Source organism: Dipodomys spectabilis, unplaced genomic scaffold, assembly GCF_019054845.1.
Source record: "Dipodomys spectabilis isolate Male_0828 unplaced genomic scaffold, ASM1905484v1 ptg000115l, whole genome shotgun sequence".
In the NCBI taxonomy this organism is placed as follows: domain Eukaryota; kingdom Metazoa; phylum Chordata; class Mammalia; order Rodentia; family Heteromyidae; genus Dipodomys; species Dipodomys spectabilis.
Window position 1 is genome coordinate 1,438,785 of NW_024870792.1, and position 27,238 is coordinate 1,466,022.

Below are 27,238 nucleotides of genomic sequence, written 5' to 3' on the forward strand. Positions count from 1 at the left end.
GTGCACAATGCCTCTTGACCAGTGCTGTTACATTTATGTGCACAATGCCTCTTGACCAGTGCTGTTACATTTATGTGCACAATGCCTCTTGACCAGTGCTGTTACCTCTTCCGTCGCTCTTCTGCACTTTCATCTATCCCAATGCCACGCATTCCCTCAAGTTTCCTAGTCACACTGAGGGCTCAGTATTCTGTACAGTGATACTTAAGGGAACAAGGTTTTGGTTTTATGATCGTCATTATCTTCCTACAATGGAATGCACTTCTCCCCACGTGAGTGATCTATATTCAGGAAGCAGTTAATGACATCCTTGTAATGGATCACACAGCAGGACCCACATGAACAGAGCTAACAAAGTATCGGTCATTAAACCTAGTAACTCGGATACATTTTTTATTATCCTTTTGCAAAGATGCAAGTGCTGCCGCCCACAAAAACCAGTTGTTTCCTAATGAAGTGTTTCGGCTTGTTCATCTGGGCTGATGGTTTCATATGGTCAGGATATTGCCGCATCAGCGATGAGCTGCTAATAACAGGCTTTAATGACACTGTATTCAGAGTTGCTCAAGTATGGACAGCTGTTTGGGAAAAATCATGATTCCCTTTTGGCTACTGAATGATTCCCAATATCCATTTTTTTAAAATTATAATACAAGATGCTTTCATTTTCAATTTTGACCCAATTGAACTAGAAAAAGACAAGCAACATTGCAGAGTGTATAATGCAATACTGGAGCATCTTCCGGAGGCCTCTGGGTTGCCATTGACTGTAGTTCTTGAGCTCACTGACAACCCTTGTTATTCTGCTTAGCTTTCAAAATCTCCTTCCCAGTAAAGAACCTGCAGCTCTGACAAAGGGAAGGTAGAGTGCATAGTCAGTGGTTTTAGCCCAAATCAAATGAATGGTTTCGTTAGGGGAGTTTTCTAGGGATGAGGGTTGGGAAGATAGCCATAGCAGGATGGAGTAGGTAATCCAAACTAGATGCGATAAATCCCACTACATATAGAACATGTAGTGGGATTTATTTCCAAATGGATAGTGTGTCTGATACCACTACCATACTTTGTAGTGGGCTGGAAGGAATAATTGAATTGTATTTTTCAAATTATGAAGATGATACTTTAGGACCTGTGATATGGGTTCAGATAGGTTTGATCTTATTTCTTAAAACCCTAGACCCTCAGGAATCAATAGGAAGGTTGGGTATCCTTCCTTCCTTCCTTCCTTCCTTCCTTCTTTCTTTTTCTTTCTTTCTTTCTTTTCCCTCCCTCCCTCCCTCCTTCCCTCCCTCCCTCCCTCCCTCCCTCCCTTCCTCCTTCCCTTCTCCCTTCCTCCCTCTCCTCCTTCCTTCCTCACAGATGGTGTGTTTACTTACTACTAAGAAATGTTTGGAAGCTTGGCCTCTTACATTTTGAATCAAATGCATCCTCCCACTACCTTTACTGGTACATATCTCAGGTAACAAATTACCATCTTGCTCCCCCTAGTGGAAATGGAACTCGACTTCTGAGTTTGAGAACAATGCATCACTAGTATTCAATTTAGTGTCTTGTTTTTTGAAATCAAGACTATTTCCATTTTTCCCTCAATGAGTGAGAATAAAAATGAAAAAGATGTTATCTTTTTGGCAGCACATACACTAAAATTGGAACGATGCAGAGAAGATTGGCATGGACCTTGTGCAGGGATGACATGTAAATTAGTGACACATTCCCTATTTAAAACAGAAAAAAAAATACATTGCATGGGCTAGCAAGGAAGATGGTAGAGAAATGAATTTCTGCTGATAAGATTTTGTTTCCCAGTCTTGGTGGAGTTGCTACAAAATTTCTAATGGCTATCAAATACAAGGAGCCTTTCTGCTCTGCACTTCTTTGAAAGGTCAAGTGTCATCAGGTTGGCAGATAACAATTTCTCAGTGTTGCTGTCCACATGCCTGGGAAAGATGGAAAGGCTAGTGGTTGGTGATACTGGAAGACAAGTTCGTTCAAATACATCCCACTTGTGCCACGGGTAAATTAGTCCCAGGAAATACTCTTCTGCCTTCTGAGTCTACTCAAAAATCAGTGCCAACATTCACAGCACATGACAGTCAGTACTGGTCTACAGCTGCTAAGCATGCTGTAACTAAAACCAATTAATATACTTAAAAAGTATAGTGCCTCTCTTAAGCTTCTCCCTTCTTTTTCCTGCTACTTCATTTTTTACAATTTAGACCCCCTCATTTACTGAATTTTCATTCTACTACAATTACATACAACACTCCCCCATATCATATATACTAGTGCTGAAATGTGTAAACTTCAAAAAGAAATACAGCAGTACCTGATTGTCTACAGGGAATAGAATCTAAAGCCCACAATGGTGCATAGTAAACCATGCATAGTATCAAACTCTGTTGTTTTTTTTTTTTTTTGTTGTTGTTGTTGGGTCCGGTCGTGGGGCCTGAACTCTGGGCCTGGGCGCTTCAGCTCAAGGCTAGCGCTCTACCACTTGAGCCACGGCGCCACTTCCGGCTTTTTTCTTTTTGCTTATGTGGTGCTGAGGAATCGAACCCAGGGCCTCAGGCATGCAAGGCAAACGCTCTACCACTGAGCCACTTTCCCAGCCCAGTATCAAACTCTGTATCCATTACACTTTTTAAAATCATAAGCATAGGTAGTCATTTATAATAAAATTTAATAAAAATTAGGCACAGTAAGAGATTAACTATAGCAACAGATAGTAAAATACATTATTATAATGATATAGTAAAGTTTCCAGCATAGCCAGGAGCTTGTAGCTCATGCCTATAATCCTAGCTACTCAGGAGGCTGAGATCTGAGGATCATGGTTTGAAGCCAGCCAGGGTAGGAAAGTCCATGAGACTCTTACTACCAATAAACTACTCAGAAAAAGCTGGAAGTAGCACTGTGGCCCAAGTGGTTGAGCACTAGCCTTGAGCAAAAGAAGCTCAGGGACAGAGACCAGGCCCAGAGTTCAAGCCCCCGGACTGGCAAAACAAACAAAAACAAAAAAAAAATACAAAAAAACCCTCCAGCTACACTACACTACTTTTGTGACTTGGGGCCATTATAAGTGAAGGACAGTTGAATGTGGGCGCTGCAATGCCAGTGCATCTGGTTACAGAGACGTCTGCTGAGCGACTAACAAACAGGTCACATGTACATTAAGTATATATTGGACAGTAGGAGGATGACATCCCAGGTATACCAGTGCATAATTTAAACCTCCTGAATTATTTATTCTGGAATTTTGCTGTTTAATATTTCTGGGCTATAGTCCATTGCAATTGACCAAAATCCATGAACAGCAAACCATAGATAAGGGGTAGTACTCTACCCATGAATACCAAGTCAGGCTTTGCTTTTAAGATTTATCAATTAGACCAGAGTTCAAGCCCCATGACCGACAAAAAAAAAAAACAAAACAAAACAAAAAAAAAACCCATGTACAAATAAAAAAAAAAAAAAAAAAGATTTATCAATTAGAATGGCTATAATCAAGAACTCTAATAACAACAGATGCTGGAGGGGATATGGACAGAAGGGAACCTTATGCATTGTTGGTGGGAATGTAAACTTGTTCAACCACTTTGGAAAGCAGTATGGAGGTTCCTCAAAAGACTCCACATAGAGCTCCCCTATGACCCAGCAATCCCACTTTTGGGCATTTACCCAAATGATCACAAACAAGACCACACTAAAGCTACCAGCACAACTATGTTTATTGCAGCATTATTTAACGTAGCTAAGATATGGAACCAACCCAGATGCCCCTCAGTAGATGAATGGATCAAGAAAATGTGGTATATATCCCCAATGGAATTCTATGCCTCCATCAGAAAGAATGACATTGCCCCATTTGTTACGAAATGGAAAGACTTGGAAAAAAATTATATTAAGTGAAGTAAGCCAGGCCCAAAGAAACATAGGTCCCATGGTTTCCCTTATTTGCAATAACTAGTATATGTCTGAGTCAAGCAGAAAAGGTCAGATAAGTTGATGTTAGGGGAATGAACCCCAAGACAAGTATTCAAATGTTTTTTTTTTCTTTCATGCAATTGTTTCTAACATACTTATAAGATGATTTCTATGTTGCTTTATATGTCCCTAACTAGGGATACAGGTGGACCCATTGCAACAATGAGATGTACAAGTCGTTATGTCGAAAAACGAATTTTACAACTTTGGTGGAGGATGGAGGGAGGATCGGGTTGGGGGAGGGGAGGAGTATGGGAAGGGATGGGAAAAGGAAACAAAGAGGAGGCAACAATGCTTGATAAGAAATGTACTTGTTATCTTGCCCATGTAATTGTAACTCCTCTGCACAGTATTCTCACAATAAAAAAAAAAAAGATTTATCAAGGTTAAAGAGAAAGTGGCAAAAGTTCTAATGGTTGCCAGATTCATGGATAATAGAATACAAGTTCTTGACACTTGTGAACAAATATAATTAGACTATCTCCCTTTTTTTTTTTTTTTTTTAGCTATCTTCCCTTTTTAGAGATATAGACTAGCTCCCTTTTTAAAGATAATGTAATGGAGACAGATAGCTATATCGTTTTTCCAAGTATTTATCTCAGGTTACCTGGGGAACAAAAGAAAGCAGCAAGACTGGATGAAAATCCTGACAAAGGGAATGCCAAAGTGCTCTCTGGTCATATCTTACTTGTGAAGTGGAGGGAGAAACGAACAATTCATAATATTAACAAAATAAAAGAAAACAAAACTGAACTGTTGTATGGCTCAAGTGATAGAGCACTTGCTTTACAAGTACAATGGCCTGAGTTCAAACTCTAGTGCAATCAGTCACTCAGCCAATCAACCAACCAACCAACCAATCAATCAAATCACAACGTTCTCCAGAGTCTTGGTAATGTAGTCCAAGAATTGTGTCCGTGCAAGCACACAACTTTTGGTTCAGCAAAGTGTTATCTGTGAAGGTCTGGTTCAGAGTTTCATGCTGCTTGCTTCCCAAGTGTGAGGATGGTGGTGGTGTGTTGTCCACAAATGGCACACTGGACTCATGCCTTTCTATGCTTTCACGGGGAGGGGTGTAGCTGAGTCCCCACACATCTCCTCGTGTGCACACACGTAGACATGTATTTGTGCAATGCGTTCACATGCCCTGGTGGGTATGTGAGCGCGTGCTGCGGCCACCGCACTGCAGAAAGAACAGCAGCTCACTGTCGGTTCGCATGTTGACAGCGAGCTAACAAAACTGCTTTGAGCAGAGATGGTCTCAAGGGGATGAGAAGCTCCGTGCACCTCTCTTCTTGCTCAGGGACTGCGCTGGCATCCTTCCCTGGCAGCTGCAGCAGGGTAGCTCTCCTTGGGAACATTCCAGCCAGATTGGAGGCTTGCCTTCCTTGAGAAGCAGGAGGACCTGATGAATGTTACAGAGGATCTCTCCACATTCCTTTCGCTCAGGAGGGAGAGGCTTTGTACATCTTGCTGTGTTCCCTCCAAGTGACTAACTGGTGGTGCATGCACGCCAGGGCTGGGCTTGTGCCTTGGAACCTTTACTTCTCAACTTTTCGTTGATTGATCTCTGTTGATTTAATACTAAAAGCCTGCCAGACTCTGCCTCTACATGTCATCCTATGGCTATTGGCATTAAATTTTTTTTTTCTCTTTAACAAGGCAGAAATGCATACACGGGTGCTTGGCCATGGGCACAAAGGCAGGATTATGGAAAGATAAACACAGTTGACCTGGAGACTGGGTTAGGAGGCAGTTAACAAGAATGTGAAAAGATGGTCCTGTATTGAGACAGAATAACCAGCTAAGACTGAGCTAACAGAAAACAGAGTAACCAGCTCAGACAGAACCAATAGAAGACAGTAAAACCAGCTCAGACTGAACCAATAGAAGAGCAACCAGTTAAGACTGAACCATGAGAAACTTTTCTTTTTGTTTTATTCAAGACACCTTTCTTGCTACTTAGCTGTTGGCACTAGACCTTGGCACAGAGTGCAACTTAGAGCATAAGGGAAAAATATGTATGTTTGTCCATTTGCTGAAACCTTGTATGATAGGGCGCAATGGACAAATTTTGAGCATGTTGTAATATTCATCTGCAATTTAACATGTTTTACATAGTGTTTCCTCAAGAAATTGTGGTTACACCTTACTGAGAATATTGATATTGGTCCCCCAAACTAACAATACACATTATCCAAACCCATAATTAACACATCAAGAAAGTAAGAAGGAAAAGTAAGATTTTTCAGGGAAAAATGAATACTTAAGATTCCCAAGTACATAGCACAGGGAGAAATCAAATAGATGATGATAACATCTTAGGCTGATGTTTGCCATGTTTTCCTAAGAATTAAGTGGTAATTTATTGGAAATCCCCAATTCAGATGTGCTATAAATCAATATTCTTAGGAAAGTTATCTGGGAATTATCTATCTATCATCTATCTATCTATCTATCTATCTATCTATCTATCTATCTATCTATCTATCTATCTACTTAGCTACCTACCTACCTACTTATCTGTTCTGTTTGTGTTTATGTGTGTGTATGTTTGAGCATGTCCGCACTGGAGCTTGAACTCAGGGCTTTATACTCTCACTTGGCTTTTTTGCTGAAGACTGGCACTCTCCCACTCGAGCCTTAGCTCCACTCCAGCTTTTGCTGGTTAAATGGAGAAAAGAGTTTCATAGATATTTCTGCCCAGTTGGTTTTGTACTTCGATCCTCAGATCTCAGCTTCCTGAGTAGCTAGGATTATAGATGTGAGCCACCAATACTCTGGTAAAATTAGTTTGATAAACATCTTGGTGATTTTTGTGGTGAAACAAATTTGGGCAGCTGCCATTACCTAAGTGGCTCACTAGGACTTACATGTGCCCAAAAGTTGTAAGTAGGTGTGTGTGTGTGTGTGTGTGTGTGTGTGTATGTGTGTGTAAGGATTTTGAAGTTTGGGAAACTTCAACATGTTGAACATTTGTGTAAGGTTGTATGCTCACAGAAGTTTTCTGAACTATCTTACTTGATCCTAGCAGTCCTGTAGGGGGCTGCTCACCCCAGACTATACATGGGGAAATGGGCTCACTGTGGCAGGATATAGTGGAGCTGACTGTGAACAGGCTCCTTTACCAGGTGCGGGGAGTCCCACTTCAGTCTTCATGCCCACTACCTGCCCCTTTTCACCCCACACTCCAGTCACCAGATTTGATGATTGGGTCTAACACAGCAGCTTCTTGGCATAGCCACACCTTTGCATCCTCCACTCCCTCTGCCTGGAATACCCTTTTACAGACATTGCACACCTGCGCTGTGACCCTCTCCTCCTGCCCCAGAACAGTGTGTTGCTCTTCCAGCTGTGTTTTCCTTTATAGATCCTTCTGCTATGAGGTCTCTGTAATATAAATGGGTTCAGTAACAAGTCAGAAGTGGCCTCTTGCTCCTTGCTCCTTAACCTGCTGTCACCCCACTTAAGTCAGCAATGGATGTAATCTGTTACATGTTAATAACCCCTCACCAGATATAACTAGGTTATATGACTTATTTTATTTGTCCATTGATAATTGTTAAACTCCTTACTGTAGATCTGGAGTGTGTGTGTGTGTGTGTGTGTATGTGTATGCACAAACATACCAGTCTTAGGCCTTGAACTCAGGGCCTGGGAGCTGTCCCTGAAGTTTTTAAAAAAAAATTTTTTTTTAAAGGCTAGCTAGTTGAGCCACAGCTCCACTTCTGGCTTTTTGGTGGTTAATTAGAAATAAGACTCTTACAGACTTTCCTCCCTGGGCTGGCTTTGAACTGTGATCCTCAAATCTCAGTCTCCTTAGTAGCCAGGATTACAGGCGTGAGCCACTGGTACCTGGTTTGCAGGTCTGAATGTGATCAAATGTATTAATGTGGTTTTCATTCCCATTTTGTGTTGCAGCCACCGCTGGTTCAGGCAATCTTCAGTGGTGATCCAGAGGAGATAAGGATGCTCATCCATAAAACCGAAGATGTGAATGCCTTGGTAAGCAGTGCTGAGGCTTTGCTGCCCAGGCCTTTTCACATGGGCAAACCAGATGCTTAACTTTTTCAATACTGTAGAACCCTTCAGAAGACAGTGAAAGCTTTGGACTACCTCTTAAAATACTGCTTGTAAATCCATGCAATAAAATACAGAGGGTTAGAAAGGCAACCAGTTATACTGAACGACATTGCCAAATGTTAAAAATCAAATCTGAGATATAGTAATATATATCTATATATATCTATATATCTATTTCTTTTTTTTTAATCAGTCGTGGGGCTTAAACTCTAGGCTTGGGCGCTGTCCCTCAGCTCTTCAGCCCAAGGCGAGCGCTCTACCGCTTGAGCCACAGCGCCGCTTCTGGTTTTCTAGTGGTTAATTGGAGATAAGAGTCTCACAGATTTTCCTGCCTGGGCTGGCTTTGAACCGTGATCCTCAGATCTCAGCCTCCTGATAGCTAGGATTACAGGTGTGAGCCATCAGCGCCTGGCAATATATATTTCTTATTTTATCAACACGTTTGAAAAGGTTATAGCAGAAGATATGTTAATGACCATGATAGAAAAAGAGCAGCATCAGTACTTGGGGATATCTGCCATACTTCTTTATGTGATTCCTGCTGTGGTTTGGAGTATGCATTCATAACTAGAGGAAAGAGTGCTAAACCTCAGTGAACAGTCCCAGTGAAAGTAAAACTGCATTGCCTTTCTTTTCCAGGGTAAGGAACCTAGGTTCTACAACATGGATTAGAAATTTATGTTCTATCACCTGCTTGCTTATGGGCTGCCAGCTATGTTGGGTTTTATCTATTTACTTATAGATTTTATGTTTTCAGCTTTTTAAGACAGGGTTTTGCTATGGAGCTTAGGCTGGTCTTGAACTCATAATCCTCTTGCTTCAGTCATCGAAATGCTGGGATTGCAGGTGTATAACACGGTGCCCAGCTTTTTTTTTTTTTTTTTAATATGAAAGAAAAGACAAGAGATATGTGGAAGCTAAAATACACTGGGATGTGAGAAATTACACAGGACTCTGGGCACTCACACACAGTGAAACCAAAGAGGCTACTCTTAGGAGAGGAACACAAAGGTGAAATAGCTATGTGCGTTTGATCATATAAAATAATATTTATTGAAATAAACTCCAGGAAATGGACACAAGAGGTTTTCTTCTTTGTTGCAGTTTTTGTTTTTTCTTTCCTTTTTGTCTTGTTTATTCATTTATCTGTCTTTGGGAGGGTTAAGAGGGGGACAGAAATGGAGGGACAAAGCATGGACAAATGCAATAGTGGCACTCACTAGACTCTATGTTAAAAATGAATTATACAACTTGTGCGTGGGGACAAGGGGGAAAAACTGGGAGAGTGAGGGAAGGGGTGACATTTTCCAAAAAGAAATGTACTCATTACCTGACTTACATAACTGTCACCCAGTTGCACATCACCTTTATAATAACAATAAAAAAACTCCAAAAATATAAGAGAAAAATAATAGTTTGTGATGTGATGTGAATATGAAATTTAGATACCCGTGACTCTAAGTTTTGTGGGACACAGCCATGCCTGTCATTTACATGTTACATGATTTTGCACTGTAGCAGTTGAACTGAAATAGTGGAGAAAAGAGCCTCTGTTGTGGCCTATGAAGTCCCAAATGTTTACTTTCTGGCTTTTATCGAAGCAGTGTTCTACTTCCTGCTGTGGGGGGGTGGTCCATCAACCTGGATGAGTGGTTGAACAAGGCAACTACAGGCCCTTGAACTGTGTGTAATAGATGCATGCACGTGTTCACCTTATATGTTTTTCTATGAAAAGGCTCAAGGTATTTCATCAGATTCTTTAAAGGGTTTGTCCCACCAAAAGATGAAAGAACCATAGAATCTGGAAGCTTTCCAAACAAACAAACCTGCACTAAACAAAGGCAAAAAGTGTTAGTGAATAATTTACCCTTTTAATCATTTCCACGATCTAGGTTGAACAAATAATTATGTGGAGTACATACTATTGATTCTTTTTATAAAATTTAATTTTATTGTAACGGTGATATAGAGAGGAATTACAGTTACATCAGTCAGGTAAAGAGTACATTTCCTTTTGAACAGTGCCAACCCTTCCCTACTCTCTCCTAGTTTTTCCTCTCCCTTCTCTCCTTCCCCCAAGTTGTATAGTTCATTTCCAACACTAGTGAGTATCACTGTTGAATTGGTTCACCCTTTGTCTCCCTGTTTCTGTGCTTTCCCTGCCCCTCCCCAAATCAGATAGACCTATATATAAAACAAAGGGTACAGAAATCAAATACAGTGACAAAAGAGAATAAACCAAAAAAAAAAAAAAAAGAGGAAAGAAAAAGAACTGCAAACAGTACAATAAAGACCTCTTGTTTCCATTTCTTGGAGGGCATTTTGATAAGCATGATTTTATATGATCATATGTGCATAACTTTTGAGCCTTTGTGATCCTCTCCTAAGAATATCCTCCTTTGGTCACACTGTGTGAATGTTTAGAGTGCTGTTTAATTAATCATGTCCAAGAGTAAATTATTTGTCTTTTACTATCCATTGTGTTTCCCTGTAGATTGATAGGCATATTCTAATTATTACAAATGAGGCTACTGATTCTTCTAATATTTGGTTATCAAAATACTCAAGTCCATTAGTGACAAGAGTCCTCTTTAGTCTTCGGTGTCAGCAGAAACAACAGAAAGGGTCAGGCACATCTTCAGTGGAAATGGGGCTTTGCCTTGAGAGATAAAGCCTGTCTAAGGTTGTATTTCTGGCTAGTGAGGGATGCTCTATTCGAAGGCAGGTCCGGTGGTGGAGCTATTGTTCTGTGGTGGTGTAGGTTGGTGTGACTTTTTGAAAAGGTTTCTGGCAGCTTCTCCCTGGCTGGCACTGCACACAAAAGGACAAGGTTTTGTGACATTTTTGCAAAGAAAGCACTGATAAAGCCAGGAACAGATAACTTGAGAAGGCAATTGGGCATTTGTCCAGGGTCTGTGGGGTGTGACCTGTATTTTGAGAGGAGCCCAGGTAAGCCAGCACACTGTTCAGTGTTCTGACATTATGAGAATTCACTCAGACTATTTGGTGGTTGTGGGCCCAGACCACAACCCTAGAACTTCTGCTCAGGGCTGGAGCACGGCTGAAAAGCTCTGTAGCACTTGTCTAGCCAGCTCAAGGCCCTGGACGACAACAACAACAACAAAAACAACAACCAAGAGTTAAGAACTTTTGTTCACCAAGAGATTGTACTAGTCACTTCTTCAAAAGCATCAAGCAGTTGCTGGCAGGTAAAGATTAGAATTGCTTAACTTAATTGTGACCCCGGTGCATCACTGAACTACTTGTCTAGGTTCGCCATTATAACATGGTCAACTAGGCTAGGTTAACATTGTAACATACCTCTGTGTCTAATGGATGTATGAGACAAGGAGTTAGTTCTCTTAGAAACCGTTTATACAAATGGTCTTATGCCTTATAGGGTCCCAGGTAAGACAATGTGGCATCTAAGGTCACTGGAGGGGCCATCTACAGTCCAGTTGGCCAGGAAGGAAACAAAGAGCTCAGAGAAAAAGTGTGGAAACATTTTTATGGGTTGGCTTGGAAGTGGTGTATCACATGGGCTCACATTCTATTGGTCAGCGATCTGTCATGTGGCTATACCCAGCCACAAGGGGGTATAGCTATGTGCCACTGAAGAATCAGAAAATATGGACTTTGTCGAGTAATCAGTAATTTTGACCACACTGATTCCTGGTCTTACATTATTTTAAGGAATACAAATAATTTCACATATCTGTCTGTGGGGTGTCTTGTTCACTTACAGTTGAGTACTGAGCGTCGATTCTGTGCTAAGGGCCAGGAATATCATAGAGAGAAGATAGTGCTTTCCCTTATGGCAGACCTATCCTCTCAGTCAGATGTTTATAAAGGAGATCATCTGATCCATGTTTACTGGGCATGTTGACTGTGTTGAACTGTCTCCCGTTGTCCAGCTCTGATGGATGGATAAGACAGGGGTTTAGTTCTGTTTGGAACATCTCCAACATTCCGAAGGTTAACTGGTTGTAGATGGACTAGGTCATTTAGGAGAAATGGCATAGATTGATGGGTGATGACACTTAAAGATTGGAACTCTAAGCCTCCAGGTGAGTTTCTGGAGGAAGGCAAAATAGTTAACAAGTCCATTTATTTGTTTTTTTTGTTTTGTTTTGTTTTGTTTTTGGGTCTGGTCGTGGGGCCTGAACTCTGGGCCTGGGCACTGTCCCTCAGCTCTTCAGCTCAAGGCTAGTGCTCTACCACTTGAGCCACAGTGCCACTTCCAGCTTTTTTCTTTTTGCTTATGTGGTGCTGGGGAATCGAACCCAGGGCCTCAGGCATGCAAGGCAAGCGCTCTACCACTGAGCCACCTTCCCAGCCCCTTAACAAGTCCATTTAAATGACAAGGAAGGGAAAGATATGGTGAAGGAGACACCTGTAACTTAGAAGACAATATTTATCTTCTTCCTTCTCAGCCTTTACTTTTCTTTCTTTACCTCAGTACATTCACTTAGATTTTCTTTTTTTTGAGGAGAGGGAGGTAGTGGGGATTGGAATAAAGGCATTACGCATGCAGAGCTGTACCACTAATCTACACTTGTGACTCCTCAACTATTCTTTTCTAACTCAGGACCTAATTTTTTTCCTTCCTTCTCTCATACTTCTGTGTGTCTTTTCATGTCTAGCGTTTTTGGTTTTGGTGCTATATCACTCTTTGGTTAGTAAATTTACAGCTAGGAAGCTCTCTACACAACCACTAGACTGATAAAGATGATCTATAGGAGCACAGATGTTGTGCCCTTGACCAACATTACTAACTTTTCACATCTTTTACCTTCTTTTGAATGTTTGTCATCACAATTTCTCCTCAATGTAAGACTAGTAAATTGAAGTTGAGAAGTAAATTGAACCTTTCTTCCCATACATGAACTAGTACATGGACTAGGTGATCTATAAAGGGTCTTCCAACTGTGACTACAGTTCTAAGATTTGTGAGTTCCACATGACAGTAAACCCATGGCGTTGATTTCTTTTAAAAAGTATCACTGATAGAAACACACATACATACATTTACTCATTTTTTTGGGTCAGTCCAGGGGTTTGAACTCAGGACCTGGGCACTGTCCCTGAGCTTCTTTTGCTTAAGGCTAGCACTCTACCACTTGAGCCACAGCTCCACTTCTGGCTTATTCTGTTTATGTGGTACTGAGGATTTGAACCCAGGGCTTCATGAATGGTAGGTAAGCACTCTACCACTAAGTCTCATCCCCAGCCTATTTACTCATTATTATAATAAAAGTAACAATCATCTTTATTATCACCTAATACCTAGTATAGGCTCAATTTTACTCTGTTTGAATACCTTCAAAGATGTCTTTTTTTATAGTTAAATTGTTCCCACACTATTTTAATCCATCTCCTTTATACAACAAAATAATTTTTGTCAAGCAGTTAATGTTTACTCTTTACTCTAAATGAGCTTGACCTACGTATATTGATATATTATGCTTACTATTTCCAATTCCAAGGTCTGGAGATGGGAGGACAATGTGTGAACACAGGGAGATAAATCTTGAGGTGAAAGCTAAGCTTATGTCAGCAAAGAACTAAAACTAAAACAGGGAGAATGCCATTAAAGCTGGGCTGCTTGACCTCAGTAATTAGCCTGTTAGTCTTCAGATCCAACTGAAAAAAAACAAGAAACTGATTTTGTACAAAGAGGTAAATTTTCATAGAAACAAGATAAATTAACAATAGTAAGATTGTAATTTGAGTGTGTGTTGTTAGAGTTTTGTATTGTTTCTTAAAAAAATAGAATAGCCGGCGCCAGTGGCTCATGCCTGTAATCCTAGCTACTGAGGAGGCTGAGATCTGAGGATCGCGGTTCAAAGCCAGCCCGGGCAGGAGAGACCGTGAGACTCCTATCTCCAATAAACCACCAGAAAACCAGAAGTGGTGCTGTAGCTCAAGTGGTAGAGCGCTAACCTTGAGCTGAAGAGCTGAGGGACAGCGCTCAGGCGTAGAGTTCAAGGCCCATGACCGACCAAAAAAAAAAAAAAAAAAAAAATAGAATGTATTTTTAAAATCCACCCATGAGAACTGATTCAACTTAAAGAAATGATATATTTTCTCACCTATATATTCTTTGTCATTGTCGTCGCCGCCATCCTCCTTCTCCTCTTCCTCCTCTTCTTCCTCCTTCTCCTCCTCCTCTTATTTCTTATTGTTCTTCAACTTGAACTCAAAGCCTCATGCTCTTGCTTAGCTTTTTTTTCACTCACTGGGTGATGCTGTACCACTTCTGTCATTTTTTACAGATTACTTTGAGAGAAGAATCTATTGGATTTGTCTGCCTGAGCTAGCTTTGAACCTCAGTCCTCAGACCTTAGCTTCCTGAGTATCTAGAATTATAGGTGTGAGCCATGGGCACCAGGACTTTTTTTTTTCTTTTCTCATAAAGAATATGATACAGAAATGAAAGGCTAAGATATTTTATCAGCTTAGAATTTTGGGATCCTTCTAAAGTCAGACTAACTCAGAAACTGCAGAGCTTGAGGGAGCTGCAGGCAGGGGCAGCAAACTTGGTTCCTTCAATGATGGGACTCATTAGTCACAGCTCTGTCCGTGCCTTGTAGGAATACATGTGTGATGTGGCCCAAAAATACAGGAAATCTTAAAATCGTTAAATGTTGGTTCCAAAAAAAAAGTCCAACCATGTTCAGGCCAAAGGAAACATATCCGTGGGCCAATTCCAGCCTGTAGTTTGCCTTTTGCTGACTCAGGATGAGAGCAGCATGCATTCTTCAGTGAAGGCCTCTCTGTTTACTTACACTGGAATGTGAATGATGAAGTCCTGAAGCTGAGGAGCAGGTGTTCTTCAAGTGCTGGACCATGTTCTTGGCCGGCTCAGGGTGGGAAGGGATAGGGGGAAGCTAGTGGTCTCACCACTGTTCTGAGAATGGAGCCTTGACCCTCAGGATAGGTGCAGGTCTCTTAGCCTGTGCCTGGCAGTATTGTCCCATATCCCTTTCCTGAATGGACTTCCAGAGATGTGGAGCTGTGGTTAAAAAGCTGTGGCGTGTGTCCTGTAGAACAATTCAGGAACTCCAGACTTCAAGAAGGTATTCCTTCATGGTCCTTTAAAATGCATGAAGGAGGTGTAGTTAGCATCATGATCCTGTGGAGGGTGCTCAGCAGTGTGAAGCTTTGTTTCCCCAGCACGAGAGCCAGCCTTCAAGATGGGAAATCTAGTGGGATAGGATTTGCATCCTCTTCACGGCCAGATGGTGTCTGGGAATTTCAGAAGCATTGCAAATACAACACCATTACTACATCACAGTATTGTGCAACTCATAGACATTATTATAACAAAAGAAAACATATAATAATGAAATAGTTTACTTTGTAAATAGCTTAATATTTTATTTATTTATTTATTTTTGGGTCTGGTCATGGGGCCTGAACTCTGGGCCTGGGCACTGTCCCTCAGCTCTTCAGCTCAAGGCTAGCGCTCTACCACTTGAGCCACAGCGCCACTTCTGGCTTTTTTCTTTTTGCTTATGTGGTGCTGGGGAATCGAACCCAGGGCCTCATGCATGCAAGGCAAGCGCTCTACCACTGAGCCACCTTCCCAGACCCTCATGGTCGTTCTTAACCCACTTGATGGACAAAGACAAAAATCTGATCTCACTCATTATGAGTCTTTGTTCTCTAGGTTGGGTTTACCTGAGGGAGGTCACTGACCAATCTGAATAGAAGATGATGAGTGGTTTATCATGTTAAGGAATTAGAAGTAGCCAGTAAGTAATTTCTTAAATATATTGCAATAATTTATTTTGGTTATTTCATGCTGCTTTTTAAAAGTAGTCTTTTGTGTTAATTTGTCCTTATTACATATGTTTTCTGAAAGGCAAGATCTTCACTCAGAGTATTTTTTTCTTTTTTTGGTTGGTCTCGGGGCTTGAACTCTGGGCCTGGGCACTGTCCCTCAGCTCTTCAGCTCAAGGCTTGCACTCTACGACTTGAGCCATAGCGCCACTTCAGTTTTCTGAGTGATTTATCAGAGATAAGAGTCTCATGGACTTTTCCTGCCCGAGCTGTCTTTGAACTACGATCCTCAGATCTCAGCCTCCTGATTAGCTAGGATTACAGGCATGAGCCACCAGCACCCGGCCACTCATTTTAAGTGAAACAGCCTTAGCATCTATATACGTGTGTGTGTGTGTGTGTGTGTGTGTGTGTGTGTGTGTGTGTATGTGAAGAAGTTTAAATAAAAAAATATTTTCCAAAAGAATAATTATAGTTGACTGGGTAGTGAGATTTTTCTTTTTCATTATTTCTTTGTGTTATTAAACTGCTTCACAAATATCTTTTTTCTTTCTTGCTATTGTTTCTAATGTATTTATAATGTACCATGTGATTTTTTTTTGTTTCTTTGTATGTTCCTCCCCCATAGTATTTTCACTATATCTGATGTCGGTGCCCTGCATCTTGTATATACACTTCTCTGATTCAGGGAGAGGAAGGGAAAAAATAAAATGCTTACATAAGGATACAGGTTGATTCATTGTAACAATGAGATGTACAAAACATTATGTTGAAAACCGACTTTACAGCTTCGGTTGGAGGGGGTAGTTGTGGAGGTGGGAGGGAAGGGATGGTAGGGGGAAAACAAAGGAGGTGGTAACAATGCATAATAGGAAATGTACTCATTACCTCGCTCATGTAACTATAACCTCTCTGTACAGCATTTTTATAATAAAAATACATACAAAACCTCCCCCAAAACAAAAAAACTGCACCCTGAAAAAAAATAAAATGCTTCACATTGACTATGTATTATGCTTATAAATGAGGAAAACAAACTTGTATGTAAACACACATACAAGTCAACAAACCAGCTATGGCAGTTCACATTTGGCATCAGGATCTGACTTATAGAGTGCTCACTATTTGAGTAAGACCCTATTTCAAGGGCTCAGGGCTTGACGCTCGTAGCGCCAGGCATGGGTGTCCCTGTATTTTATCATAGAGAAACCTCCTCACACGAGCTGGGGCCTACGTAGTGGTGTAGGAGCTGCTGCCATGACAGGACAGTGCTTTTCTCCTACTATCATGCCTTCCCCTTTGCGGGGAGGTGGGAGAGTAGGTGTCCCTTTACTGTAAATGTGTATGGATCACAAAATCGAATGTCTTTTTAATGTTATGATCTGAGCCACATTTCATATCTGAAATAATAAGAAAAGAATTACTCATTTAGATTAGAGTAAAAAATCAAGTAAAATTCTCCAGATATCTTTTAGATATTATCTCCAGAGCCATATCATGTGCTCAGTTAAAAATTAGGGCTTTTATGATGAGAGAAAAAAAAATGTTGGGGCAAATCAGTAGTCTGCCGTCAGTAGGGTATGTGATAGCCTTTTGTGCTTAGGAGTTGCTCTGAATTAAAAAACAGCAGCAGCAGCATTTTGTAATGGGGTCACAATGCAACCTCATGGACATTCCTCCCTGCACCAAGTATTTATTAAGTACTTGTTGCAGACATAGCACTAGAGTTAACAGTCCTGTTCTGTCTTATATATTTTCTTAGTTGATTTATGTTATCTAAAAGATTTTAAAAAAGATTTTGCGGGAATAACATAGTTGTGACCTTTTCCCACTTTGCACAAAGCATCACTAAGATGCCATCTCCCTTTGGAGGGGGAGGGAGAGGGGAGGGGAGGGTGACACTGCAGTCTATGATAAATGGTGCGCTGTGGTACAGATGTCATGTGACTGTCGCTCCATTCAGCTCACTCTGTCTAGTCCTCAGAGCTTCAGACTGACTTAGATCTTGTGTCCTCACCTGCTTTGTTTTCCTGCCTTCTCTCCTGTTTAAAATACACTTGCTGGATTGACTCTTCATCTCCTTACCTTGTGCCTTTCAACCAGAGGACTGTCAGTGTTTGAACAGGCAGTTTTTTTGGGGGGGGGGGAGAGGGAAGCAAAAATAGGTAAGTAGGTAGGTAGGTAGATAGGTAGATAGGTGATGGATAGATAGACAGACAGATAGACAGACAGATAAAGCAGGTGGGTAGGCAAGCTAGTCCTTTAGCAAGCATAGATGTAATGGTTGGGCATTCTTGGCTCTAATATCTCCAGGACCCCTAACAAAATGGGCTATGCAGTAACCTGCTCTGGATATTCCACTTGAAAAGCATTTTATATCCTGTCTCCTAATCTGTGTGTGTGTGTGTGTGTGTGTGTGTGTGTGTGTGTGTGTGTGTGTGTGTGTGTGTGTGTGTGTGTGTGTGTGTGTGTGTGTGTGTGTGTGTGTGTGTGTGTTGAGGGTCCTAGGGCCTGAACTCAGAGCTTGGACTCTATCCTTGAGCTTCTTTTGTCCCAGAATTAACACCCCTCCTCAAAATCTATATCTATGTATCTAGTTATCAATTTATCTTTTTTCCTTTTTATAATTTTTGATAATTTCTTTGATTATAATCATTTCTTTTTCAAAAGTAATTTCTTCTTTTTATTTTGTGTCAGTCGTGGGGCTTGAACTCTGGGCCTGGGTGCTGTCCCTCAGCTCTTCAGTTCAAGACTAGCACTCTACTACTTGAGCCACAGCACCACTTCTGGTTTTCTGGTGATTAATTGGAAATCAGAGTCTCAAGGACTTTCCTGCCCCAGCTGGCTTTGAACTGTGATCCTCAGATCTCAGCCTCCTGAGTAGCTAGGATTACAGGCATGAGCCACCAGTGCCCGGCAACTTCTAGTTTTTTGAGTGGTTAATTGGTGATAAGAGTCACATAGACTTCCTGCCTGGGGTTGCCTTTGAATTGCATTGTTCAGATCTCAGCCTCTTGAGTAGTAGGATTGCAGTCAAGTCACCGGTGCCCAATGGTTCTTATTTTCCTTTTATCTTTTTCTTTCCTTATTTTCTTTTTATTTATTTGGGGAATTGGTGCCAGGACTTGAACTAAGGGCCTTGCATTCTTGTTCATCTTGCTTTCCATGGCTGGCACTCTACAACTTGGCTACGTATGCTAGCATTTTGCTGGTTAATTGAAAATGGAGTCTGAAAGATTCTTCTGCCAGAGTTGGCTTTGAACTGAGATACTCAGATCTCAGCTTCATGAGTAGCTAAGATTATAGGCATGAGCCACCTGTGCTTGGCTTTATGATTCATTCTTGATAAAACATTTTTTTGGGGGGTCTGGTTGTGGGGCTTGAACTCTGGGCCTGGGTGCTGTCCTTCAGCTCTTCAGCTCAAGGCTAGTGCTCTACCACTTGAGCCACAGCGCCACTTCTAGCTTTTTTCTTTTTGCTTATGTGGTGCTGAGGAATCGAACCCAGGGCCTCAGGCATGCAAGGCAAGCACTCTACTACTGAGCCACCTTCCCAGCTCCTTGATAAAACATTTTAATCACAGCTCTATCATGTTTGTTTCTGGGGCTTCAAGCCTGACCTATGGTAAGAATGGTACCAGTTCTAAAAAAAAAAAAATGGGTTAGAAAAGTGATTAAGATGGAAAGTTTTATGTTATATGCATTTTACCACAAATAATACATTTGAAAATTTATCGAATTGTGCACTTAAAATGAGTTGGAACCATATAGCGATGTTCATAAAATAAAAATCATTTTGTCTTAAAAGTCATTGTAAATGGTAGTTTTAGAGAGTGAGTTCTTACTCAGAACCATTAAATACATTTAGTTATAAAATTTCTTTTTCATTGAATGCGTTCAGTCCTTTTTCAAGGAATTGTGATTTTATTCTTGGTACTTTAAAAAGTAGAATTTCCTCAGAAATAACTGACGTGTTTTATTGTATTGTTCTCCTATATTAGAAAGACATGATAGATATTTTTTTCCCCAAGCAAATGAAACGAGAGAACAAATATATTAAGTTTTCCCAGTGTAGTATTCAAAACTGACTTCCAATAAGATTCGCAATGGTGGAGACATCTGATTTTACTGGTTTATCTTCAGAACACACCCAAATATCCTCTTCTTGAGCTTTCTACTTAAAAAATTATTACTAGAGGAAAATGTATTATTTAGAAAGTGTTTTGTAGATAATTATAGGTATAACTGAAAATGTTAAGGAAGATTTTATCACCCATAGTTTTAAATGACTCAGTAGTCTTTAGCTAAATGTGAAACTTCCCTGGAGAGATAACATCAATAACTCTATTTTATGTTTTACTTATAGAAATCCATCTTGGGGCTGAATATTTTGCTCTTAAAGTTAAGTCAGGGCTGGGAAGGTGGCTCAGTGGTAGAGCGCTTGCCTTGTATGTCGGAGGCCCTGAGTTCGATTCCTTAGCACCACATAAGCAAAAAGAAAAAAGCCAGAAGTGGCGCTGTGGCTCAAGTGGTAGAGCGCTAGCCTTGAGCTAAAGAGCTGAGGGACAGCGCCCAGGCCCAAAGTTCAGGCCCCACGACCGGATCTCAAAAAAAAAAAAAAAAAAAAAGTTAAGTCAGACGATAGCCACGCAACAATTTAAAAGCAGGTTATTCTCAGACAAGTTAATAAGTTTGATTTTGATTAGTATTTTTCCTTGGATCTATTAGCATACTTAGAAACTGTGTTTAAAATACGTGTGATTGTTACATGATCTGCTTAATTGTCAGCAACATTAATTGAGCACTGTCATGTTCCTGTTGAACATTACTCTGTGATGAGCTGGACAGGGCTCCTGCCCTTTGGATCATAGTTGGGTACAACAGACATATAAAGCAAGATGACAAAGGAAATCGGTGCTGTGATGGAAGTTGGAATGACCCATCAACGCATTCTCTGTGAGGCCAGCATTTTTGCAGCCCTCAGGGAATACATTCAGGCAGTGCTCGGGGAGGTCAGGGGGCAAGTGTCTGCAGATGCATAAGCACACGCAGCATCTTTATCAGTACTTTCTTCAAGCTGCAGAGAATACAATGTGAAAATGTGAGAATGTTAGTAACAGTAATGGTAATGATAGATAGCGATAGTGGTTTTTGGTCTTGTTTTGTTCTGGGACTTGGACTCAGGACCTGGGCACTGTCCCTGAGCTTTATTTTGCTCAAGGCTACTGCTCTGTGCTTGAGCCACAGTTCATGTTCTTCTTAAAACTTCTGGCTTCAAACCATGATGCTCAGATTTCAGCCTCTTGAGTAGTTAGGATTACAAGCGTGAGGCCGCTGGTGCCTGGTTGGATAACGATTTCTATTCTGAGCAATTGATGTTTTCTCAACCTCCTATTAAATACAACTAATACATTTGATTGATTTTTTTTCTTAAAACAGACTTGATTTTGAGAGCGTTTTATTTTTTGAATATTTTTATTATGTTTAAGTAGTTGTACAAAGGAGTTGCTATTCACCAAAGAGTTTATGAATACAGTGCATCTTGATCAATGTCCCTTTCAGCCTTCTCACCCACCCCTCCAACCTACCCCTTGCCTTCATTATCTTAATGTTAGGTATGCATGGAATTTTTTTGCCATTTAACAAAGCAGTTTATGTGTACAATGCACCTCTATCTGTGTTTTCCCTTCAACATGTTAATCCCCCCTCTTTGACCCTGCCCTTCCTTTATATTCTCAATTCTGGGGTCTAGACAATGAATTCTTGCCTGCATTCCTTCTTCCCCTTCGTTCTTCTACTCCTCTCCTCTTGACCCACCCTCCTCTCTCGCAAGTACCCATTTCTGGATACTTATTTTGTTGGATATTGATTTAGTCTCTTTTTTTTTTAAGGAATTATAGGTTTTGAGCTCTTTATAGATTCTGTTACACTCCAATTAACTCATTTGTAACTACTTGCTTACCATGCAGTGTGTTTACTTGTAGCCACATTCTAGCTACCACAAATGAAGGAAACCATGCAACCTATGTTTCTCTGGGTCTGGCTTATTTTGCTTAATATAATTTTTTTCTAAGTCTTTCCATTTCCTTACAAGTGGTAAGTACAATGTCATTCTTTCTAATGCATGAGTAGAATTCCATTGTGTGTGTGTGTATACCACATTTTCTTTATCCATTCAACTTGAGAGCATTTTTGATTCACACAGCAAAAGTTGAACAAAAAGTAGAAAAAAAAGACCATGTACTGAATGTACCACATGTACAATTTCAACATTTTCTCCCCCATTCACTGTGGTATATTGGTTGTAATCAGTGAACTTCCAATATCACCCCAAATGCATGGTTGAACTTAGGGTTCTTTCTTGGATGGTGAACAATCTACAGATCTTGACAGATGTATAATTACATGTATTTGCCACTACATGTAATTATAGCTGCATTTTCCTAAAGGTCTATCTATGTCCTACCTAATCATCCTTCACTGTCATATTGAATCTTGTGTGTGTGTGTGTGTGTTCACATGCGTGCGTGCGCACATCTGTCCCTTCCCTTTTTTTTTCTGTTCAAGGCTGACATTCAACCACAGCTGTATTTTTGGCTTTTTTTGTGTGTGTGTGGGTCGGTCATGGGGCTTGAACTCTGGGCCTGGGCACTGTCCCTCAGCTCTTCATCTCAAGGCGAGTGCTCTACCACTTGAGCCACAGTGCCACTTCCGGTTTTCTAAGTGGTTTATTGGAGATAAGAATCTCACGGGCTTTTCTACCTGGGCTGGCTTTGAACTGAGATCCTCAGATCTCAACCTTCCGAGTAGTAGCTAGGATGACAGGCATGAGCCACCAGCACCCAGCTTGGCTTTTTGATGGTTCATTGGAAATAAGAATCTTACAGACTTTCCTGCCTGGGCTCCCAGGTCAAACCACAATCCTCAGAACTTAGCCTCTTGAGTAACTAGGATTATAGGTGTGAGCTACTAGCACCTTTTGTTTTATTCTGTTGGATTTGACCTAAGTGAACAGCCTGCTGAAATGCAAAAGTAGCTCCAGTTAGCTGCCACCTGAAAGCCCTCCCAAGAAGACATGGAATCTCATGAACTCCGTGAGCAACCTTGTCATGGGGGTCTCTATTGCTTAGCACAGCTGCCCGAAATTTATGTCAGAGGCTGTGGCATTATTATTCCAAACTTGCTGGAATCCACGTCTGGCTACTCTTAAATCACCTTCATCTCCACAGAAAGGTGAGAAGGTGCTGTTCAGATCCGCCTCTGCCCTCCGGAGGGTTGGGTCCTCTAGGTGCCAGATGGCTGGTTACAATGTAAACAGACCTATTTGTTTTTGGAGAAGCAAATGTTTTTTTGTATTCAACCAAGCTTGTAAAATTTCATTAAAAAGCTAATCATTAGCCTTGATTAAGTAAACACTGGATGTTGGACATGAATATTTTAGCTTCCTCTTTCCAAGCTGGCTCAGCCTTCTCAAGGTTGCTGATTGTCTGCTGGGGCCGGTAATTTTTCAGTCACTTACACAGTGTGTCTCTCCATCATTCAGGGAATCTCCACCCACCCCATTAAACTGGGGAAGCCAACCAAGGCTCTCCCAGAGCCCAGGGAAGCTGGTTCTTGATGCTCATTAGAGGAATTGAGTAGGGAATCACACAGCTGCCCACACCATTACAGGACAAATGCTGCTTCTCTTCCAGTTCAACTTGAGACTGCCCCCAGTTGCTTGTCTCTCTGTATTTGCCTCTGTACACATTTTAGGCTTTGACAAATATCAGATTTCTTTTGTATGTGTGAGTGATTTAAGAGTCAGTAAAAAGCTATCTCTCTCTCTATATATGTATATGCTGAATATTTGCACTTATTTTCATTTCTAAGGAGTTAAAAGAGACAAAGGGACACAAGCTAAAGGCAGATGCAGCCAGTGGCTTGCATTGTTACCACTGCTGCAGGAATGATGAATTGGAGTGGTGGAGGGAAGGTTTCCTGTACACAAGAACACGTTTTGACAGCACTTTCCACGGTGTGTTTCTGAATTCAGAACAAGTCTGACAAGGGTTTAGAAGGGGGAAAATAGGGATTTTGTGGCCAAACAAATTTTGGAAAGCTCTTTCACAAATTTTATTCATGTTTTAATAATTTATAAGCCACATGGCCATATGAGAGGCCCTGAGAGACTCCTGCCCATAAAGAAATCAATTTAACTCTCTTGGACACGGTGTTTCTCCACAGCACTTGATCTTTAATACCATTTTTCTTACGTTTTCAAAAATTTTGGCTCAACACCTTGGACCATCTCTCAAAACCAGTGAACTAAACGTTGGGACATAGTGGTATAAACTGTCTCTGGCAGTTGCTTCTTGAACTTGAGTGTGCATCGGAATCTTGGGAAGCTTCTTAAAACATGGATTTCTGACCTTCATAAGCCCCCTGCCCCTCACTGAGTTTCTAATAGGGTAGGCACAGGGAAGTCTTGGGAATCTGCATTTCAAACATGTTCTGTTGATGGGAATCCCACTTTGAGACCTTGTGGCACATCGTTAACCAGAAATAAAACAAATACTCTGTAGTTGGGTAGAAGATACCATGTACTCATCCAACACATATGATGGAGCCTGCTACATGCCAGGCTCCAGGAGAGAGGCTGACATGCAGTGGTGTTGAATATAGATCTGAGTTCTGGCTTCAGGAGCCTATAGAGTAGTGGAGAAACAGGCAGTAAACAGGCAAAGGAAGTAGATCAGTTGGGACTAATAAGTTGAGAAGACTGCTATGACACTAACTGAAGGTACTCAGGAAAGATCTCTCTGAGGTGGCAGGGATGTTCAAGCTGAGACTGGCTATGCACTTCTGGGAGCCATGAACAATTGGGGAAATGTTTCAGGGTAGATAAAGACATGAGCAAAGTTCCTGGAGAATGAGAGGAGGAGGGTTGGTAATTTGGAGGACTGGAGGAAGGTCACTGTGGCAGGAGAAAAGTAAAGGTCAGGGGAGGGGAAGTAGGGTGGGAAGAAAGTTGGAGATGAGGAAGGGCTGGGCCAACTGAGCTGAGTGAAGAATCAAGTTTCATGTCAATGCAGATATTCTACTGAATATTTTAGCAAGTCCCTGGGTGCCCTGTGAAGGAAGGATCGTGATGGGAAGAAGAGAAGCTATGAGTCCTTTGGGGAGATCATCAGAAGGAAGGAGGCTGGGAGAGAGTAGAAGTGGTTAGGCTAGTATGTACTCATGAGCCCTGGGGAAGAGGTATCACCCACAGTGGGTTTTTGAATATCTGCTAGGGGACAGGAAGACACAGATTGCTAGGCGGGAACTCATGAAGGAAGATCACGGGGGATTTGATGATGGATTAAATGTGAAAGGCGAGGAAGAGAGGCATGCTAAGCACGGCTTCTGGCTGAGCAATAGAGAGGAAATGGAAAGGCAGCAGGAGGAGAAATAATTCAATGATCCTGTGAGCCAACTCATTTCTGAGAGAAGAGACAGAGCCAACCTTGCTTTTAAGAGTGAAGTGACCATTGTCATCACTATTCTGTAATTATAGTACTTGGCTGTTTGATAGAAATGGTGATGGAATTTAATAAATACTCTTGTTGGTAGAGTTCCTTAGATATTGTGCATTAGTCAGTGACTGCCTTGCATTAGAGTATAAATAAGGCCATTGAATGCTAAGCATAACATGTTTTTGTGATAAGTCAGAGGGCACTTTAGATTCTCAGAAAATGTTACTATTGCTGTGTAACAAACCACCTCAAAATGTAGAGGCATAGAACAGCTATTCCATTATGATTACAGCTTGGGCAGGGTAAGAGTTCAGACAGGGTATAGTAGGATCTGCTGTTTCAACTGGACTGGCTTGTTTGTGTGACTCAGCAGATGGCAGCTGGAAACATCTGGAGGTGTTTCAGCCGAAACACCTACACGTGGCCTCTTCTGTGTCTGGTTTTTCCTCTCTGCAGGGCAGCCATTGTATACTTGAATAACTTACTCTTCTTTCTCCTCCTTCTTCTGAATTAATTTTCAGATACAGCCTTGTCCTTTTCCCAGGCCAGCCTTGGACTTTAGTCTGCCCGTCTCCACCTACTGAGTAGCTAGTGTTATAGATATGAGCACCTTTGTAGTTGAACTTCTGACTTGACAGCTCAGGGATCTAAAAATAAGCCATCATTGTAAAGATCTTAGCTCTCTGGGAATTATGTAGGACAAGTAGCCAAATTCATAGTTAGCTTAATTGAGGGCTGGAGGAGAAGGGATTACTGTGCTCAGCATGTTGCCTCTGCGAAGATGGGATCTTAGGGGAAAAGACCTAGTTACAGGGGAAGAGCTTGCCATTTTGCATTAAACAAGATGATGGAGATTATCCTCTCACTTTGCCTGTGAGCCAGTTGCATGGTTAACTAGTATTTTTCCAATCTCTTTCACTTGCCCAGCCCTGACAGGTGGAGCAACCAAGCATAGTCCATGCTTATCAGATAATTGGAGGATGTGTGTGTAAGCTAGGACCTGCAACAACATTACCTGGTCACAGGTTTTCTAAAGAGAGACTTCTGCTCTCAAATGCATTCTGGAGGACTTTACTCACAAAGTAACAACGCAGCATTTCCTTTCAGTGTAGAAATTATTCTTTTTAGGAGGGGGTGGGGGATTTCATTGTTACATTTTCATACATGTATACAGTATATTCCAATCAATCTCACTCCCTCTTTGCCCTTTCCCCAAACAATTTCCACAGATTTCATTGTTCTATTTTCAGAGTTGCAAACAATCTAAGAAATTATTCTTCCTGCAGGCTTGGGAGGTCTTCAATGATTAGAAGATCCTCGTCTGAGTTAGATACGCTCTGTGAGTTCAGGTGGTAGATTCCAGAATGGAGAGAGTAGACACAATAGGAAGATTACAAGATGGTAAATTGGTAGAATAGAATGTGCACGCTAATCTCTTAAAATATTTTAAAATCATATTTGCATGCATCTTTATTGAGTATGAAATATAATACAATAGCCTATGAATTTTATGAATGACTGAATTTATGTATGATAAAAAGTTTATTTTTGTGTGCCTTTTGTTTTTTGCTATGTAGTTGACACTGTCCAAAGGTACATGTCATGCTCTTACATTTGCACCTTGTAGCTACTGCTTTTAAAACATTATTGTGCACACATATTGCCAAGGGAAACGTTTTCTCATCATAGTTTGGGCTATTAGTTCACACTATTTAAGCTCACCAGGGACTGACTTATAAATGGAAAAGGCCACATTATTAATTTCACCAGCTTGAAAACTGGGAGTGTCATTTAACCATGTTATACTCTAGTTCTCAGATGAAAGTAATCTCCTTTAGGATAAAAAGAAAATATTATGCAAGAATTGGCTTGCTAAGCCTTGAACTAAAA

General features: G+C 41.0%; 1 protein-coding gene and 1 non-coding gene across 3 annotated transcripts in view; both read left to right on the plus strand.

The window, feature by feature from the left end:
• The window catches only part of Ankrd44 (ankyrin repeat domain 44), a 297,185-nt gene that overhangs the window by 108,025 nt on the left and 161,922 nt on the right, over window positions 1-27,238 (plus strand). For both annotated transcript variants that reach the window (XM_042688237.1, XM_042688238.1), the window contains exon 2: window positions 7,906-7,989. In XM_042688237.1, the coding sequence (XP_042544171.1) occupies window positions 7,906-7,989 (84 nt within the window). The remainder of the gene's footprint in view (window positions 1-7,905; window positions 7,990-27,238) is intronic.
• Window positions 1,617-1,723, plus strand: LOC122115072. The gene has a single exon (XR_006148689.1). It is a non-coding gene; the product is annotated as a U6 spliceosomal RNA (small nuclear RNA).